The 18,004-nt window shown below is 30.3% G+C and overlaps 3 protein-coding genes across 7 annotated transcripts; 1 reads left to right on the forward strand and 2 right to left on the reverse strand.

Moving 5' to 3' along the window:
- The first annotated feature begins 4,461 nt into the window (after positions 1-4,461).
- On the forward strand, positions 4,462-5,089 carry LOC103839213 (mitochondrial import receptor subunit TOM9-2). The gene has a single exon (XM_009115711.3). It carries the CDS (start codon positions 4,547-4,549, stop codon positions 4,847-4,849), a length of 303 nt encoding a protein of 100 aa, XP_009113959.1. The 5' UTR covers positions 4,462-4,546; the 3' UTR covers positions 4,850-5,089.
- Positions 5,090-6,314: 1,225 nt separating this feature from the next.
- On the reverse strand, positions 6,315-6,873 carry LOC103839212. Its single transcript, XM_009115710.3, has one exon. The coding sequence runs from the start codon at positions 6,801-6,803 to the stop codon at positions 6,510-6,512; it is 294 nt and encodes a 97-aa protein (XP_009113958.1). The 5' UTR covers positions 6,804-6,873; the 3' UTR covers positions 6,315-6,509.
- A 3,350-nt stretch (positions 6,874-10,223) lies between these two features.
- Positions 10,224-14,583, reverse strand: LOC103839210. 5 transcript variants are annotated; one of them, XM_033279930.1, is made up of 10 exons: positions 12,449-14,583; positions 12,181-12,399; positions 11,997-12,095; positions 11,677-11,948; positions 11,402-11,603; positions 11,147-11,317; positions 10,959-11,059; positions 10,815-10,883; positions 10,686-10,726; positions 10,224-10,539 (listed from the first exon to the last, which is right to left on the reverse strand). In XM_033279930.1, the coding sequence occupies exons 2-10, from the start codon at positions 12,346-12,348 to the stop codon at positions 10,469-10,471; spliced, it is 1,194 nt and encodes a 397-aa protein (XP_033135821.1). In that variant the 5' UTR covers positions 12,349-12,399; positions 12,449-14,583; the 3' UTR covers positions 10,224-10,468. The 5 variants fall into 5 exon arrangements, with proteins under 5 accessions (XP_033135821.1, XP_009113956.1, XP_033135820.1 ...); XM_009115708.3 differs by having other exon boundaries at positions 12,181-12,665; positions 12,932-14,581; XM_033279929.1 differs by having other exon boundaries at positions 12,181-14,581.
- Between the last annotated feature and the right edge of the window lie 3,421 nt (positions 14,584-18,004).

The following is an 18,004-nucleotide window of genomic DNA, read 5'->3' on the forward strand; positions in this document are numbered from 1 at the left end:
ACAATTAAATTGAAACTTCACCTATGAGCGACACGTCACCAGAAATCACTAAAGTGACTTCTCTTTTAATATATAGGGGATTTTTCGTGTTCGCTGATCGATTACCTTTTTTTTATCAACCAACAATCACTTACTTTATATTCTATTTTTCTCTCTTTTTACCTTATGCTGCCATGATCGAATTATAATTTTTTCTTTTATGTTGGTCTCAACAAAGGCAGTTTTTTTTTTTGCATATTACAATTTTCAGTGTATATTGATTATTCATTTTTTATTTTGTGAACAAAGCTATTTTTCCTTTTATTTTCTAAATTTTGACAGTCTATCAGTCTTATGCCATAAACATATATTTAAAATATTTTATATTTTATCACTTGTTAAAATTTAGCTTATACTTTGATAGTAAATTATTTTATCATCAAAAAGTTAAATAGTAGAAAATGAAATTATTTGTTCAAAAGTGGCTGGATCTAAAACAGTTTTTTATATTTTTTTATTATATACATATATTCATATAACTAAAATTATGAAAAATATTCTGGATTTTTTTTGGTTATTTATATTATGTATTTATAAATAAATATGAAAATTTATATATATTTTAATATATATGCTTTTGGTTTAAAGTTTTATGGATCAGTGCACTGTTAATTAGTAACATGCTGATGATACTTTTCTTTTGGGAGAATCTCTGTTTTTTTAATTATATATAATGTATAAATGATTATATCATATTCCGTTGTATTATCTTTTCTGTTGAAGTTTTTTGATGTTATGCTATGATATTCATCCTCAATTTTCATTATGAAAAAATAAATTTCATAATCGAATTGTTGAAATAGTTTTAATGAAATAATTTCATTTTCAAAATGTAATCTTTGATCTGTTTGTTTTATTACACCATATCAACGGTAAGTAAGGAAAATAACTACGACGGCAAAAACTAAACCTAGTACCGATAGAAAAATTTGACTGTACTCGAGTCGCATGTGTGTTTAACTATGAAGAGTTTTATGTACGAGTAGAAAAGTTTGAGCGTATTCCAGTCGTGTGTGTGTTCAACTATGAAGAGTTTTATGTATGCATCGATCTCAAGATTATGATGCCATAAAAATGTTTTAAAAAAAAGAAGATAAGATAAGAAATTTATCGCTTATATTTTACTTATGTTTTGCTTATGTGTTATTTATTTTAGATTTTTTTTTTCACTTTCATGTTTAGTTATTGTTTATTTATTTATTATGACAAACTTAATGCTTTTATTACTAAAACAAATCCAGTTCACAAATATAAACAAAATTTAAAATTTATATATTTTTCATTAAATTTAAATTTTATCAAAATAATTCTTCTCTTTAAAGCGTGAATAAAAACTTACTTACTTTTATCATTGGAATCACAAATTTTTCCAATCAATATGGTTATTTTTTTTTTTTTTTATCATACAATACTAGCATTGAACATCTTCACCGTCTTATCATCACCCATTTGAGCTAAATCTAATTCAAATCAACAAGTGAGCTTGGTTAACCGCTTCTTCCTTTATATAGTTTACATATCAGGTGTACATTCAAGTGCAATATTTTCAAACATCACAACTAGTATCTCTACTGTTTTTTACCTGAACATTTATTTAATGCAATTTAATGCATCAATCACTATATTATATAAAATATATTTTTTTCACTTAAAATAATTAAATTAAAAATTAATGTATTTTAATTTAATTTCACTTGCTAGAAGAACGCATATGTTAATAAGAGAGACAAACCAAAGAGATCTTTGTACATGATGAATATTAGTTGAAACTTATTAGGATGATGATATTTACAAATCTCTATAAAGTTTGGTGATTTCCAGATCTACTAAATGTATTTTAAATGTTAACTGAAAATCATATGTTTTCTTCAGATTTATGTCTATGTATTGGTATCATATATTTTTCTAAATTTTCAATCATTCAAAGTGAAGTCAAATCCATAAATAAATCTGTATGGTTGAATAACTGTAGATGTCAATTAGTATTTAGGAATCACTTAATGAATAACATGTTATTAGAGATTGACCAGCACACACCGCATTAATTTTTACATTTTTATAAATCAATATTTTGTTTTTGGTAATTAGTATTATATATTTTATAAGTTTCATCATATAATTTGTTGTTTGAGTATTTGATTATTTTTAAGTTTTTATATATCATAATCAAACCCAAATAAAATAGGGTAATATTATTATTTATTTGGTTATTTTAAGGTTATTTTGGATTTAAAGTACCCGTTTGAACAAAATATGGGATTTAAAGTAGGTAAATTGCCACAAATAGCACATTCATAGTACCACTTTTCATGTTTACACTAACCACTTTTACCCTCACTTTTAATGAAGGGTAAAAGACAATTATACCCTTAGGGTTAACTAAGCTAGACTTAGGGTTTAGAGTTGAGGGGTGGGGTAAAGTTTTTGGAATGTGAAATTTAGGATTCTAATAAATATATAAATAAATACTTAAAAATATATAAAAAATTTTAAAAAATAGTTTCAAACATAATTTTCGTTTTTCAAAAAGAAATTTCATAAAAAAATAAAAAAATTCGAAAAAAAAATATTTCAGAAAAACATTTTATAAAAAAGTTCGAGTTTGAAAAAGTATAATTCGAAAACATAAAAAATTACTTTATTTTTTTTTTATTTTTATTTAAATAATAATTTATAATATATATAAATAACAAGGGCATTAGAGTCTTTTGCCACTTAAAGAAGAAGGTATTTTTGAAAATGTCTCCTTAGTGGTGGTAAAAATGAAAAGTGATATCATGGAAGTGGTAAACATGTAATTTTCCCTTTAAAGTACCCGAATCGAATCGGTTAATATGGTTACTTTTGGTACAACTATCTGAACCTGTTTCAGATATATTAGTTTTTGGATACTTTAAGGTTTTGGTACATTAAAACCGAATCTATCTAAACTTGGGAGAAGTCTACTCGAAACCCACCCAAAATTTATAATATCCGAATAAAGCCTAATTTCAAACAAAACAAAAATGATACCCAAAAGAAAAAACTCGTACCTGAACGGATACCCGAATGTCTATGTCTAACTGATTTTGTAAACAAACAAAAAAAAACTTTTTGTTAACAATTTTGAATTCTTGTCACAAATAGAGCAATTTCATTCGGACATGTCAAATTATTATGGTTAATATGTAAATAAATGATGTTCAAAATATTATAGTACAGATAATTAATGAAATAGTTAAAAAGAGTAAAAAATAGAATGTAAAAGATATAATTAATTAAAAATGGAATGAAAATCAGTAAGAATCATTTAAAAATAGACAAATTCTGTTTTGTAATTTAGTTTTAATAAAATAGATTCTGATATCAAGTTTTTACAAAGAAGTTTCCACAACTCAGAAATCGTTCATGTACCTCGGACGGAAAATCAACGGGCGGATAGCGTAGCACACAGTGCTAGGAAACAACCGTCTTTCGTCGTTCACATGGATGCGGAGTTACCGATTTGGTTTACAGAGTCAGTATGAGTCTGTGAATGTCTTGTTGTCAAAAAAAAAAAAAATAGATTCTGATAAATATTTTTAAAAGAATTAAGTTAAAAACAATCCCCTAAACTATATTTGCGAAGTGATTTTGCTACATGTCCTTTTTACAATCAATTTCACAAAACAAATATAACATGACTAATGTAATTGATGACATGTCTTATAGCTTAATATGACATGGACAATTGCATTTAATGTTAATTTATATTTTTGGTAAACTTTTTAAAATATAGTAATAACTCATATATTACATTTAATGTCAATTTATATTTTTGGAATTTTTTTAGAATATGAGAATAACTCATAAATAATCATTAAAATAAATATATTCAAATATGGCATTATAAATTTCGAAATATAATTTAATTATATATTTTTAAATTATACAATTTTACTACTAAAATTTTTAAAAATGTATACAATTTTTTTAGAAAATTATAAAAAATTTAATCGTAAAATCATTATTTTCTTATATATCTTCAAATTTTATAAATATTGTTTAATTTTAATTTTTTGTAATTGTGCAACTTTTTATAAATTTATTTAATATATTTAATTAAAATAAATAGATAGAAAATCTATTTAAAGTTATAATTTCAAATATATATATGCATTTTCTTAAATATAATTTTTATGTTTAATTAAATCAAATTTATGTTAAAATATTGATACGGAAAAAAAAATTTACAGTATTAATAAAATTTTATTTTGAAATATAATTTATATTTATCTGTTTAAAAATATTTTAGGAAGACACTTAGTAAATCTATATAAATGCAGCAAGGCTAGATATGAGCTATCCATAATTAATGGAAGGTTTGGGCCATATGAATTATAATTAAATGGGCCGAAATAGATAATTTATTGGGATTTATGATCCAATAAAAGATTTCAAGTTGAACAAAAGCGAAACCCTTGTCGCTCGCTCTCTCCGCCTTCTTTCCGCAAAAAGAAAAAAGAAAAAGAAAACTCAAAATCAGTGGATGATGGCGAAGAGAATCGGTGGAGCCGGGAAATCTAGGGACGAAGACTCGACCATCTTGGGGAGGATCTCCAACTCCGACATCGTATCTCATGGAAGACGCGCCGCCGGAGATGCCGTCGGAGTATCGAAGAAATTGCTGTGGAGCACCGGAAAAGCGGCGTGGATCGCTGGTACGACGTTTCTCATCCTCGTTGTTCCGTTGATCATCGAGATGGATCGTGAAGCTCAGCTCAACGAGATAGATCTTCAACAGGCTAGCCTCCTCGGAGCTCCGGCCCAACCTATGCAAAGGGGAGTCTAGTAAAACCCTATGAACTGAGGGTTCTTGGTGTTTTGTCTGTTTTACTAGTTACTGTTGTGGTTTTGTTGGATTTGGATTCTTATATTATTTCTTTGAATGGATTAACCCTCTAATGGACTGCTTAGACATGGATGGTGGTCTTCTTCATGTTACTTTTAAGTTTTATATAAGCGTATGGACGTGATTGCGTCGTTATGTTTTATTGAACACTTCGGTTTCGATGCTAGAATTATTTGGAAATAGATGCATATTCTCTGTCTAGCTTATCTTATAACTAAACTGGTGTTCTTAGAAACGATCATTCCTGTTCGAACTATTTGGAAATAATAATAATTTCGTTTCATATTTTGCAAATAAAGGTTGAGATGATAAGTGGTTTGTAATTGTACTAGTGTTGGTATTGTATTATAATCGAATTCAAATTGGGAAATGCAAGTATGTGAACTGTAAATTGAAAAACTAAACTCAGACGATTATTCTGAGGTTTTTGATTCTCTATCGAACTTGGGGGTTGTGTCTTGAGTGATAACTAATGTTTATAAACATAGTGGGGACATTTGTTAGGTATCTGTTTTGATTACTTCATAAATAATCAAATGACAATGATGATTTCCACTTTGATCTCAAGATTACCATCTGCAATAAACTTTAATTTTCTAGAAGAAATTTATCATATTCCCACTATTCAATCTTTAGAAGATCTTAAGCGCCCATTACCACATCTTCCAATTAGTATGTCATTTGTGATTTAGAAAATCATCAACAAAACATAAAATTAAAGAATATAGACCAGCTCTATCGGCTATAATCAATTAAAAACTGCTGTTAAACAAACATAAAATCACACCAATAGTATTAAGGTTTCGAATGGTGACCATCGTCCTCTCCCGCCCCGCAGTTAACAGTAACAAAAATCTCTACATATACTATATATCTATACATTTTTATAACTGTTAAAAGCGCACCGCAGTTGAACCGCTTATCCCGCACAGCTCAAACCGCAGTCACTATTCGGATACCCTCTTTCTCTTGAATTTGGATGTTTTACGAGTTTCATACATTTCAAAGAAACTAATTGTGATACCAAGTATAACCTCTAGCTCTCTGTAAAATAATATCCACATTCTTTTTTTTTTTTAACACAAAATCCACATTCTATTTTCTCCAACTAGTAAGGCGCATCAAGAAACGTATTTAAAGTTACATAGAAATTTGTAAACATCTATATTTGTGAAACAAACACAACAACAAAAATTCTCAGCTTTTAGTTTGAGAAGCAGAGTAAAGATTATCTCTCTCAACAATTAGTAAATTCTAAAGATGCAAATATATTAGTACTTTGCACATATGATTTGATAATATGATAATGTAGTTGATAAAAACGTAGTTAGGGGAGATCACTGGTTTTGTATTTAACTTTCTCTAATCTTCGAAGTGTTAGCTTATTTATCGACCTGTTTCCATATTTGACATGTACTTGGATCACATTAAAAAGGATTTGGATCAACAACTATACAAATTACAAAGCATATTACAATTTTCAGGCAAGAAAACACAAATATATTATCAGAACATAGTTTCCAGATCAATTACTCTAAGTATGTACACAATTATGAAAAATAAAGGCTCCTTATATTCACTAAAATTTATGTGTTTGAAATCACCATCGACGAGACCAACCGTCGTCGAAGTTCAGATGATAGCTCCGGAGATCATAGCTATACTGAATATTGTTATTATTATTACTCTTCCGCCACAATCTCCAACGCGATTTCAACCTCAAAACAAACTGCTTCACGAGAACGCGAGGAGGTTTCCCACAACATGAGAACGCATACGCCACTATCGTAGTTTTTTCCTCTGTGTTTCCTAGCGTTACTGAAGCCGTGGTTGAGCTTCCTATCCGCTTTCCCCATGTCCGAAACTGAAGTCTCTTCAAACTCTGTTTGTCCATTAGCTTCACAGTTACTTTACTCTGTGTGTTTGATTTGTGAGAGTGAGAAAAGGTTAGATGTGAAGAAGAAGAAGCAAAGAATGAGAAATATTTAAAGAGACAAGTCTGATAGAAAGAAATGTTGTGGGGTCTGCAATGTGTGGATGTAAAATTCGTGTACTAAACGTGTATGGTCAAAGAATAGTCCAAACTCCAAAGTGCATCATTCACCACCATGTATCCACTTTTTTGTCGACTATCAACATGAAAAAGTTAATATTGTAAAAATAATTCGATATGACTCCATTGCCACTTTAATAGTTTTAGTGGATAAACGAAATCATCTATAGGCAAAACATCGTCGAGCCTTATAACAAAGAAAAAAAAAACAATAATTTAAACAAGAGAAATTGCATCTAGTAGCACAACAAAATTATAATTAATTTACTGTCCATTTTCCCTCATTTTCACTCATATATGTTGTATAATGTGTAATAATGCAGTTTTACCTTTTTAATCAACCGGAACAACCTGCAAAACAAAATTAAATATATATTAGATATTATTTATTAGAATAGGTGGATGTGACTATTTGTCTGTCACAAACCTTTTAATGTATTAAATTTGTAACATGTAATAACAGAGGAAGCGTAACAATTTCTTTTTTTTTCTTATGTGATTACAAAGCGTTCAAGTACATCTCCGCGACGGATTTTGGATGAGCATGCCAATTGTGAGGAATTTGTCGAAGAAGAGAGTCCAAGAATTTGCCGACTCTGAAAACTAAAGTTGCGACGATGGCATTGCGGCTCCGTGCATCCATTTTCTATTGCATGTGAGATTAGATACCGCGAAGACGAAAACAAAGTTGAGGAAAAATACTTGAATACATGATTGTAGAATTGCGGGTAGCGAAAAAGAAGGAGATAAACAAAAGATGTATTCTTATACTATTTTATGAAATGAAATAGACTGTCTTCCTTTCAAATTCGACAGTTCTCTTCTTTGCGATGTTTATTAATATATAATGTACTATTTATGATGTTATATTTTATTTGATACTTGAAAAAAAAATTAATCTTGTTCGCAACTATAGTTTACAAATTTTATGTGTTGGTTGTTATTCCATGTTACATTGATATGAGTTTTGTATCGGTATGTATATGATTTATATTTCAGTGTGTATATGATATTTAAAGGAAAATAATATAGTTAAACGTAAATGGAATAAAATGTATTATACCATCAAATAACATAGAATACAATATGATGTCAAATGAAATAATATTCATAAGTTATATCTGGGTTTATAATTTACTGATTAATGTTTAGATTTGCTGATTAGGGGTTTGGGTGTAGTATTTAGTGGTTGTGCGAGGATTTACTATGTAAGAGTTAGAGGTTAGTTTGAGGTCCTATACTATTTCAACAGTTATAGGTTATATCTGGGTTTATAGTTTACTGATCAAGGTTTAGATTTACTAGTTAGTGGTTTGGGTGTAGTATTTAGTGGTCGTGGAAGGGTTTACTATGTAGGGGTTAGAAGCTAGGTTGAAGTCCTATACTATTTCAACGATATGAAATAGAACACGCGCAACCTTTCAAACAAAGAAAATGTGCAATCCTAGTTGTTTCTGGACAATTTAGTAATTAGAAATTTGTCTTGGGTTGTAGAATTTAGGCGGATGTATAAGATTTAATATTTATGGTCTAAAATATAGCTGATACATTTAAAAAATATAGGAAAAACATTTATAAATTATATTCGAGTTTATATTTTACTGATTAGGGTTTAGCTTTAATAATTAAGGGTTGGGTATACTATTCAACTGATGTGTGAGGGTCTAATCTATAGGGGTTAGATGTTAGGTTGGTGTCCTATACTACTTCGTCAAAATGGAATAACACACATGTAAACTTCCAAACCCAAAAATATAAACTATATGCAGCCATTATATTCCCTCAGATGTAAACAGTTTGCTGTAAATATTAGTCATACCTCACTTTATCTACGTCATCTATACATCTCTCCTCCAACTGCTACTTATACGAGAGAAAGTTCAAACCGGATCAATGAAAACATAATTGTTACTTTTCTAATTATGTCAAAATCAATGTCATGCACTTAATTTCTTTTGCAAACTTAGCCATTTCACAAATTGTTCCAAAGAACCAACAAAGTGATGTGAATCATTAGCTATATAAAATGGGCCAAATCTCTCAAAATAACACATCTTGAATTCTTGTCACAAAAATAATATTGGAAAAGAAAATCCTCAAAATAGCATGTATTAATCAATAAAAACACTAAATTACCTTAATCATAAATCCTAACCTCACCATCTAAATATTAAACCCTAAACTTTAATCACTAAACCATAAAATAAAATATACAAATTTATTTACATTTTACTCTTTTATGAATAACATTTTTGGTGCTATTTAAAAGTATTTATCATAGAAAAAAGAACATGGACATATATCAATAGCAAAAAAAAAAAAACGCTGAGACAGTAGTTTTCATTTGTCAAGTTAGCACTTGTCCACTCCTCAGAAGATGGTTTGAACTTCGGTGACTGCAAGTGTGAAAGGGTCGAGCGCATGGCTCACTTTGCCTAAAATCTATTTCTTCATTTTTTACTTGTTTTACGCATGTTATACGAGTATAGTTTTGCCTAATCATTTATTCATTATTTTCTCCATTCTTCTTGTAAATGTTTATTTTATTTGTAGTCTACGTTTGTCATCTACACATTTAAATTTACTCATACACTAACATTACTAAGTTTGAATCTGATTTTTCTTCTTGAATATACTTATGATCTGAAAGATAGCATGACTGACGACTACATAATACAAACTATGCTATAAATCTGTCTTTTTTGGTAGTATTATATTTTGAACTTTATAATTATATATTTAGTGTTTGTGTTAATAGATGTGTTTGATTATTTTGGTTAGTGTCAGCTCCACATCACAAAGCCTAATATGTGGGTCATAATCACCCGTCAAACTTTTGGGTGGAAAATCAAATTACCCACCTTTTGTATACCAACGGACAACGGTGACGCAGAAAAATCTCAACGAATGAATACTTTCCACTTTTGAAAAACCCTTTATATCAAAAAGTATACAATCTGACGCGAACTCGTTTTCAGTTCTGTCTGAAACTGCTGGAAAGATTCGGTTAAAGTGAGATTTGCCTGTTTAAAAAAAAAAACTTCAACTGGATTAGTATACACCGTCCAAAAGCATAAACGATGACGATTTGTAGGATAGATACTGACCCTAATTCGATACAAAAGAAAGAAACAAAGAATATACCCCAAAAAAAAAGACGAAAGATTATACCTAAAACTTAAAAGGCGACCCCACGCGTTAAGTGCTTTCTTGTTAACCTGACGTAAAAGTAAAGAAACGTGGCCAAAAGACAACGATGGATAACAACAGCATAGAGAATTCAATTTTCATAACAACCAAAAATAAAAGCAAAGGAAATATCTTCAATTACAGAAAAAAAAACGATTCATTCCTGTTACTTATCCATTTACTGAATAGATGGTGACTGAAATTGAAAGCATACATATCAAACTTTTTTTTTGTTTTCATCTACAAGCTAAGGCACAAAAAATATCTGCATCAATATGATCATGATGAACTGATCTTCTTGTATGGTTTAAGACCCATTAAATTGTTTGGTGGCATCTGCAGAGAATATGGAATACGTACAAGCACCAGACTCTTTCCGCGAGCTCACCTAGAACATGTAAACACAATACTATCAATGTCATTGCATAAAAAATCCCGCAGGAAGTTTATATAATTTAAGGCATAGTTGTTGATAAAATGATCTGGACAGGTAAAACGAAAGGTTAAGTTACTATGTAGTTGTCTGTAACTTACAGTCCTTATGCTCCTTTAGATCTTTATCGCAGCTACAACATCTGCAGAAGACAAGGAGATAGGTATATATATTTTGGTTTCTAGCTTCTGTTTACTTATGCGAAACTGATGTTTGGAGAGAAACTTAACCTGGTTGCTGAGAGGTCTAGTTTCAACTGTTTCTCCATTCCGCCAAAATACAGAGCAAAAAGTGGTGACCTGTGACACACCATCATTCACTTATTATAGTAAATGACTTATGATTATATTTAATGTCACAATGATGAATTGTACCATGGTGGAATTGCAGCTGCGGTAAGGGCAGAAGGCAATTTCCAGAGGTGATGAGAACGATTCTTTAATATATCTGTTAGATACTCAAGAATCTCTTCAACCTATTCAAGATGAAACCAAGAAAGTTAGAAAACCTAGTTTACATATAGCAAAAAGGTCAATAAATGGTTGTAGTTCATAAAAAATACCTTTGAAGTCAAAGCGATCTCATTCTGTTTTAAACCTTTAGATTTTTGAAGAAGTAGCTTACACAACTCCTCGTATTGTTCTGACACGGTGACAGTTTTGTAAGAAACTGACATGATACCTTCGATTAAATGAGTCCATCTGCTTGTTACGCATCCTAGTAACAGTAGCTCCTGCTCTTCAGCAATACCACCACAAGAGTTCAACTTGAGAGTACACAAAAGAAACCAAATGGGTATATACTGAGTTCGACTTACAATCTTTTCCACGAATATATCCTCTTTGTTCTCAGCTGAAACGTGCAGCCTTCTCAACACCTCTGCCCACTGAGCTCTCGGTGCAGAAAATATCAAGCTGGCTCCCGATACCAATCTCAAAGTTCTCTTACTCAGAAAATAAGACAAACCTTTTGATTGCCATTTGTTCCATGTTACAAGCTCAATAGGCTGTTGTACTCCACTAAGAAAAAAAAGAATGGCATCAAAGACCACAATAGTAAATGCTATATCTAAGGCTTCAAAACCGTACATACCCCAACAAAGTTGTGTCCTTGTCTTGTTTGGAAAGGATCTTCAAACCAGTCTCAAGCTCTGATACACGTGACACAACAGCTTGCCTCTCACTGAGCTTCCCATCAATTACGTCTATAATGCCCTCACCGGACTCCACAGCTGCTACCAGAACAACTTGGAGTTGCGTATCCTTCAACGTTGAGTTATTCATCAAATGCTCTAGGACAAACTCTCTTCCCTTTGAGAGAGTATCTGACGACAGATTCTCCATACCCTGCAAGTCAGAACCCACCTGTCACTTCAACAATGATCAAAGATGAGCCAAAACCAAAGCAGCAACCTTTGGGAACAAGGGGTTCGATTTCATCTCTGATATAGCTTCCTCAACCTCACTAACAGTTTCCCCAAATCTCTCTGAACTATTAATGCTTCTTAACATCTACAACAAAAAAAAAGGATTCCTTTCTCCCATAAACAAAACGAAAGCGATGATTTTGAGAGGGAGAGTTAAGAGTGAAACCAACGTTTTCGAAGAAGAGACCCCATTGAAGAGCTTTCCTGCAATTCTCGGCGTCCCAGTGAGCGGGAACGCCAGAAGATTGAAACCCAGATGCGAGGATGAGCAAATCTACAAACCCTTTCAGTAGCTTCGTGAAATCTTCCTTGGAAATTTCTGGGTAATTCCAGACCATTTCTCCTTTTTTTCTAATTCGATTCGAGCGAGATGAACCCTAATTCGCAAAAGCACAAGGGAGTAGACGGATCTGCCTGCAGTGCGGCATGATCGGTGGATCACTGAGATTTTTGTTTTGGCTTCCCGCGCTTTCGTGCCCTAGAGAGGGAAGAGGTGATTCTGTATTTCTGAACCTTTTGGTTTTCCATGGAAGAACTTTGTGACGTTTTCATGTTTTGACAACTACACGATGTTTAATAGCACCCGTGAACTGAACCGAACCGAGTCGGTGCAACATTTCGGTTGATATGGACAAGTCCTACTGATATTAGTAATCTGCATTTTATCACAATGATATCACATAGTCATAAGAAAAAACAAATTAAAAATAATATTTATTGGACCTTAAAATAACATTAAAAACAAAATTACTCTAAATTCTAAATTTCAACTCTAATCTCGGTTCTAATGTTAAACCTTAAATTTAATCATCTAATTTTTAAAAAAGCTTTTGAGTGGCGTTTGAATAACACACGTCCCTCTCTTAATTTACTCTAATCAATAATCTTGTAGTCACTGTGGGTGGAGATTCAACGACATACGGTGCCTCTATTGGAGTTGCTAGGGTCACCCTCACTCGGAATATGCTCTACTTGACGGATTAACTAACTTTCTAAAGAGTCATGGCGGTATCTCTCTCCATGTGGCTAACCGGACGGGTCTATTCACGATAGACCACTATAAGATCTGTTTGCTCTAGTGGCTCGTCGGTTATTCTGTGTGTGCTCGCTGTTCTGAGGACGATAGTGAGACCACCGACTTCTGCTAGTTAATCATCAGAGCTCAGATCGATCTCTGTTTGTCGTGAGGGTTTTGGTGTTGGCGGATCTGTTTTCCAGGATAGCGGTTTCTGGTAACTTGTTTCTCGTCGGTCTGGAATCCTCGCTCATGTGCTCGTAGGGATTTAGATATGTGAAGCTTCAAACTTGTGAAACGAAGAATATTTTTCTCAGTAAACGACGGTTAAAGTTAAAAGACGTCTTCCATCGATGTCAGCATCTTATGTCTGCGGGATCCTCCAGTGTGTGATCTCTGGTTGATGGTGACAGAACGGTTTGGGATTGGACAACCTGAGCTAGTGAAGCCCGAAGATCTGATGAACATTGTGTCCAACCGGAGTAGGAAGCTTCAGTTTCCTCTATGCTTTCTTTCCTATGACTTATATCTTCTATGCTTTTGATTTGTGTTGTAGTTTTTTTTTGGATTTTTCACTTGTAACCTAGGTTACACCGTTTTCCAGTACACTAGAAGTTGTAGCTTTCCGATGTTCGTTTTGGGATGAAATGAATATATAATATTTATTAAAAAATATCTAAAGAATAAATGTAAAAACACGAAATTACTCTAAACCTAAAGTTATTTTTGTTTGATTTTTCAACTAAACTTCTAAGATTGATTAATTATATTTTATATAAACTTAATGACATTCTTTATGGAATAGTTCACGTGGCATATGAGATTAGATGTGATGTCTTGATGTTCAATAGTTCTCAATCCCATCATAGATTATATTTTATTTGTTTCGTATTAAGTGTCACTTCAGAATTTTTTGTGTTACATAAAACTATCATTCTATAATTTTAATTCGATTTATATTTATTTTTAACTCAATGTTAATTGTAAAATGCATTGATTTTATGAATAAATTTATTTATCTAAAATGTTATTGGTTAAATAAATGACATTAATGAAAACATAAATGCATTTTAATCAGTTTTTTAATATGTGTAAAAAATGTCGAAGTGTCACTCTTTGTGAAACACAGAAAATAATATTTCTGCTTTTTTGGATCGAAAGAGAATAATATTTCTGCTAAATAATGAATACTCCCTCCGTTTTGATGTAAATGTCGTTGTAGCGAAAAAATTTTGTCTCATAATAAGTGTCGTTTTAGTGTTTCAATGCAAAATTTATTAAGAAGATTATCTACTTTATTTTTCTATTGGTTTAAATATGGTTAGGTGTATTGGTAATTGTGATTTTATTTTAGAAATATACAAAATCATATGTTTTATTAATCTGTATGCATAAACCTAGAACGATAATTAAAATGAAACGGATGGAGTATCTAAGAGAGACCTATTCTTGGGTTCACCTAGAGACGTTCACCAACCAATAGGATTGTGTTATTTTATATTTGATATCTTTTAAAAGAGTAAACAAAATATTGTCAAATTATATTATATTTTAAAAATAAAAAGATAAAAAAAATAAAAATAGTAGTAGTTACAAAAAAAATATATTTTTAACGTCGTCAGCAAAACACTAAATCCTAAACCCTAAATCCTAATCCCTAAACCCTAAATTCTAAATCCTAAATCCTTAGGTAAACCCTAAACCCTTGGATAAATCCTAAATTCTAAATAAAAAACACTAAACACTAAAACACTCAAAAGTTTAGGTTTTAGAATTTTGGGTTTAGGGTTTAGTGTTTTAATGTTTAGTGTTTTTATTTAGAGTTTAGGATTTATCCAAGGGTTTAAGGTTTAGGATTTAGTATTTTGCTGATGACGTTAAAAAAAAATTTTAAAATTCTTTTTTTTGTAACAATTATTATTTTTTATTTAGTTTTTACCTTTTTATTTTGTAAACATAATATAACTTGACAATACTTTTTATTTTAAAAAATGAATTTCGTATTTCTAATCATCCCTACATAAAACCTCTGAAAGCCAATTAATTTGCCACAAAGAGAGAGAGAGAGAGAGCAGCATAGTCATCAATGACTGAAGATGCACATCAATTAGTATCGAAATTTTGTATTCTAAGAGCATCTCCAAAAGACACTTTATAACTTCAAATATGAAGTTTTTTGCTCTCAAAAAAAAAACTTCAAAACTTTAAATTTGAAGTTCTGAGAAGTGAAACTCTATATTTGAAGTTTCACTACTCAAAACTTCAAATTTGAAGTTTCAGATTTTTATTTGCATTTTGGTCCCTATAATTACACATCACATTTATGATTCATAAATATTTTCTTGTTTATTGTTTTAATCCTTATAAAAATTATATCTCATAAATATTTTAAGTTCTGTTTACAAAATTTAAATTTACACATAAAATTAAATAAAACTTTAAAAGAAGATTTAAAATATTTTAAAATAGATTTAAATAACAAAAATATACAAAAGAAATTTACCAAAAAAACTTTAAAAAAATTAAATGAAGACATAACAATTACACATATTTAAATATTACAACAATACTAATAGTCATGGAAGTTTGATCCGGAACCTTCAAAATTTTCAAATATTGCCAATTTGTTTTGTGTAACTGAAGATGGTTATTGTTGTTGTTGATGATGTCTTTTCGTACAATTCTTTCTTGTTCATATTGAATACATTCACGAGTATCAATATCATCGGTAAAAGTTAGTCTTTTAGCAATATTTTATGTTTCTCTTTTACTTTCTTGTTTTGATCTAATGTATTTAAAAGTATTAATATCACCTAATTTCAACAATTTTTATCTCTAATCTACACATTAAAAATGAGGAGAACCATTTTTACTTCGAAATGTACTAGTAGATCATGTATGCATTACGAAAATCACTTTATGAAATAATATGGTATTTTGCTTGAAGTTTAATATTAATTAAGTTATTTTATTTAAAATTTTATATTTTAATATAATATTTTATTAATTAATATTGTTATAATATGATTATATATGTGCTAGGTATTTACAAAAGTTTTATGAATTCAAATTGATTATGACAAATATAAGGACCTTATAATAAAATACAAATAGTTTTGAAATTGAGTTTGAAATTTTGCTTTTGGATAAGAACATCTTTAAACTTCAAATATAGAGTTTGGAAAACTTCAAAATAAAGTTTTTTTTTGGAGATGCTCTAAATTGGTCAAAAAGATTATTATAAGGAAATGTCCAAAATAACTGACGGATAAATATCAATGATTATATTATTGAACAAATAGATCATTTGAAAAAAGATCATGAGAAGCATCTCTACTGCCGATATAGTGTGTCGATCTAGACTGAGCAAGAACTGAATGAGTTGTCAAGAATTTGATTTTGTACAAATAAACAAATAACCATATTAAGCAAAGGAAAAAAAATTAGAACGTGTGGAATGCTGTTAAGGATGTAATGTAAACGAATTCTGCAGGTATTCAGTGATTAGCTTAAAGACGTGCAAGATACATATATCTACAAGATTTATTTAACACACACACACACAAAGATTTGTTCAAATCTATTATTCGACTCAATATGTTCCAAAAACTAAGATACCTATAGATTATTGAAGGGAAAATGCTAAAAATGAATATATGATTTGATTATCCGAAGAACATACTCAATCACACATGCTTATTACAACTTGCAAGAGAAAAAAGTATCTATAAGAAAATGGAACATAAACCAAATAGTGTAAAATGAATTTTTGTATACCAATTTTTATCATGACTATCCGACAGGACTGCATGTGGGAGGATGAGACTATTAACCATAGACCGGTCTATAAAACCAAAACATGGTTAAAAGATAATCAATGTGATTAACAAAAAGAAAGACAAACAATAAAAAGCTGGTTTAGGCATTTTTGGGGATGATTGGTAAGTGCTGTAGCTTTATATTTTTTGCTGTAGAATTTAATCTGTAGATTTATTTGCTGTAGCTTTCTTTGCTGTAGATTTCTAAAGCACTAATTTTTTGCTCTGGAAATAAAGCTCTCTACAGCCATATTTTGATTTTGCAGAGATTTTTTTGCTGTGAGTTTTTTAAGGAAAGCAAAGCTCGATTGGTTGAGATATATAGCTGTAGACTAAATTTTGGCTGTCCAGAGCATCTACAGCCCCAACCAATCATCCCCTTTGTATTAGGTGTTTTTCAAACCTTTTCATAAGATTTTTTAATTTTTGTAAGAGACTAGAACACGTATGTTAATTATGATTTAGTTTTTTACATCACTACAATAGAAATGGTTTAATTACACAATGTCTGACATTTCTTTTTAAAAATGTAGAGATGAAGCATAATGCCCTTTCATAACAGCTCACTATAATTAGACACCAGAGATGAAATATTTAACAAATCTTCTAGTGCAAAAATATTGTTCTGCCATGTGAAGTTGTTTTGAATTCCATAAATATATATATTTAAAAGATACTTATATAATTATTTTTAATAATGATTATTAATTAATCATGGTTTGAAGGTAAACTTGTTCCAGCTTTATATCAAATTAATTTAACGAGATTACGATGAAAAGTGGGAACAACCGAACAAGTATGTGTGGTGTCATGGTAAGACATTATCTTTTAATGGTCATCGTCTAAATCAATTTGGCTACAAAAAAATGTAGTTGCTTGTGTATGCATATATTTATTTATTCAAACTTTTTTGATCATATCCTGAATGTCTATTAGCTAAGCACACATTTATGCAGAGGACCAGGACGGTTGATTATATTAAATTGCATGAGCTGGAGTAGATGTTTCTCACCTTATTTCTTCAAGTTGCCTATTTCACATCAAGACATGGTGCCCACTTTCCTCCGACTCTATTATATATGTATAGAGTTATTATATCATCTATGTAAATGTGCTGTAGTTCACATTCATCCCGAAAAATATTCTATACATACTGCGTAT

This window comes from Brassica rapa, chromosome A09 (assembly GCF_000309985.2).
Source record: "Brassica rapa cultivar Chiifu-401-42 chromosome A09, CAAS_Brap_v3.01, whole genome shotgun sequence".
NCBI classification, from domain to species: Eukaryota; Viridiplantae; Streptophyta; class Magnoliopsida; order Brassicales; family Brassicaceae; genus Brassica; species Brassica rapa.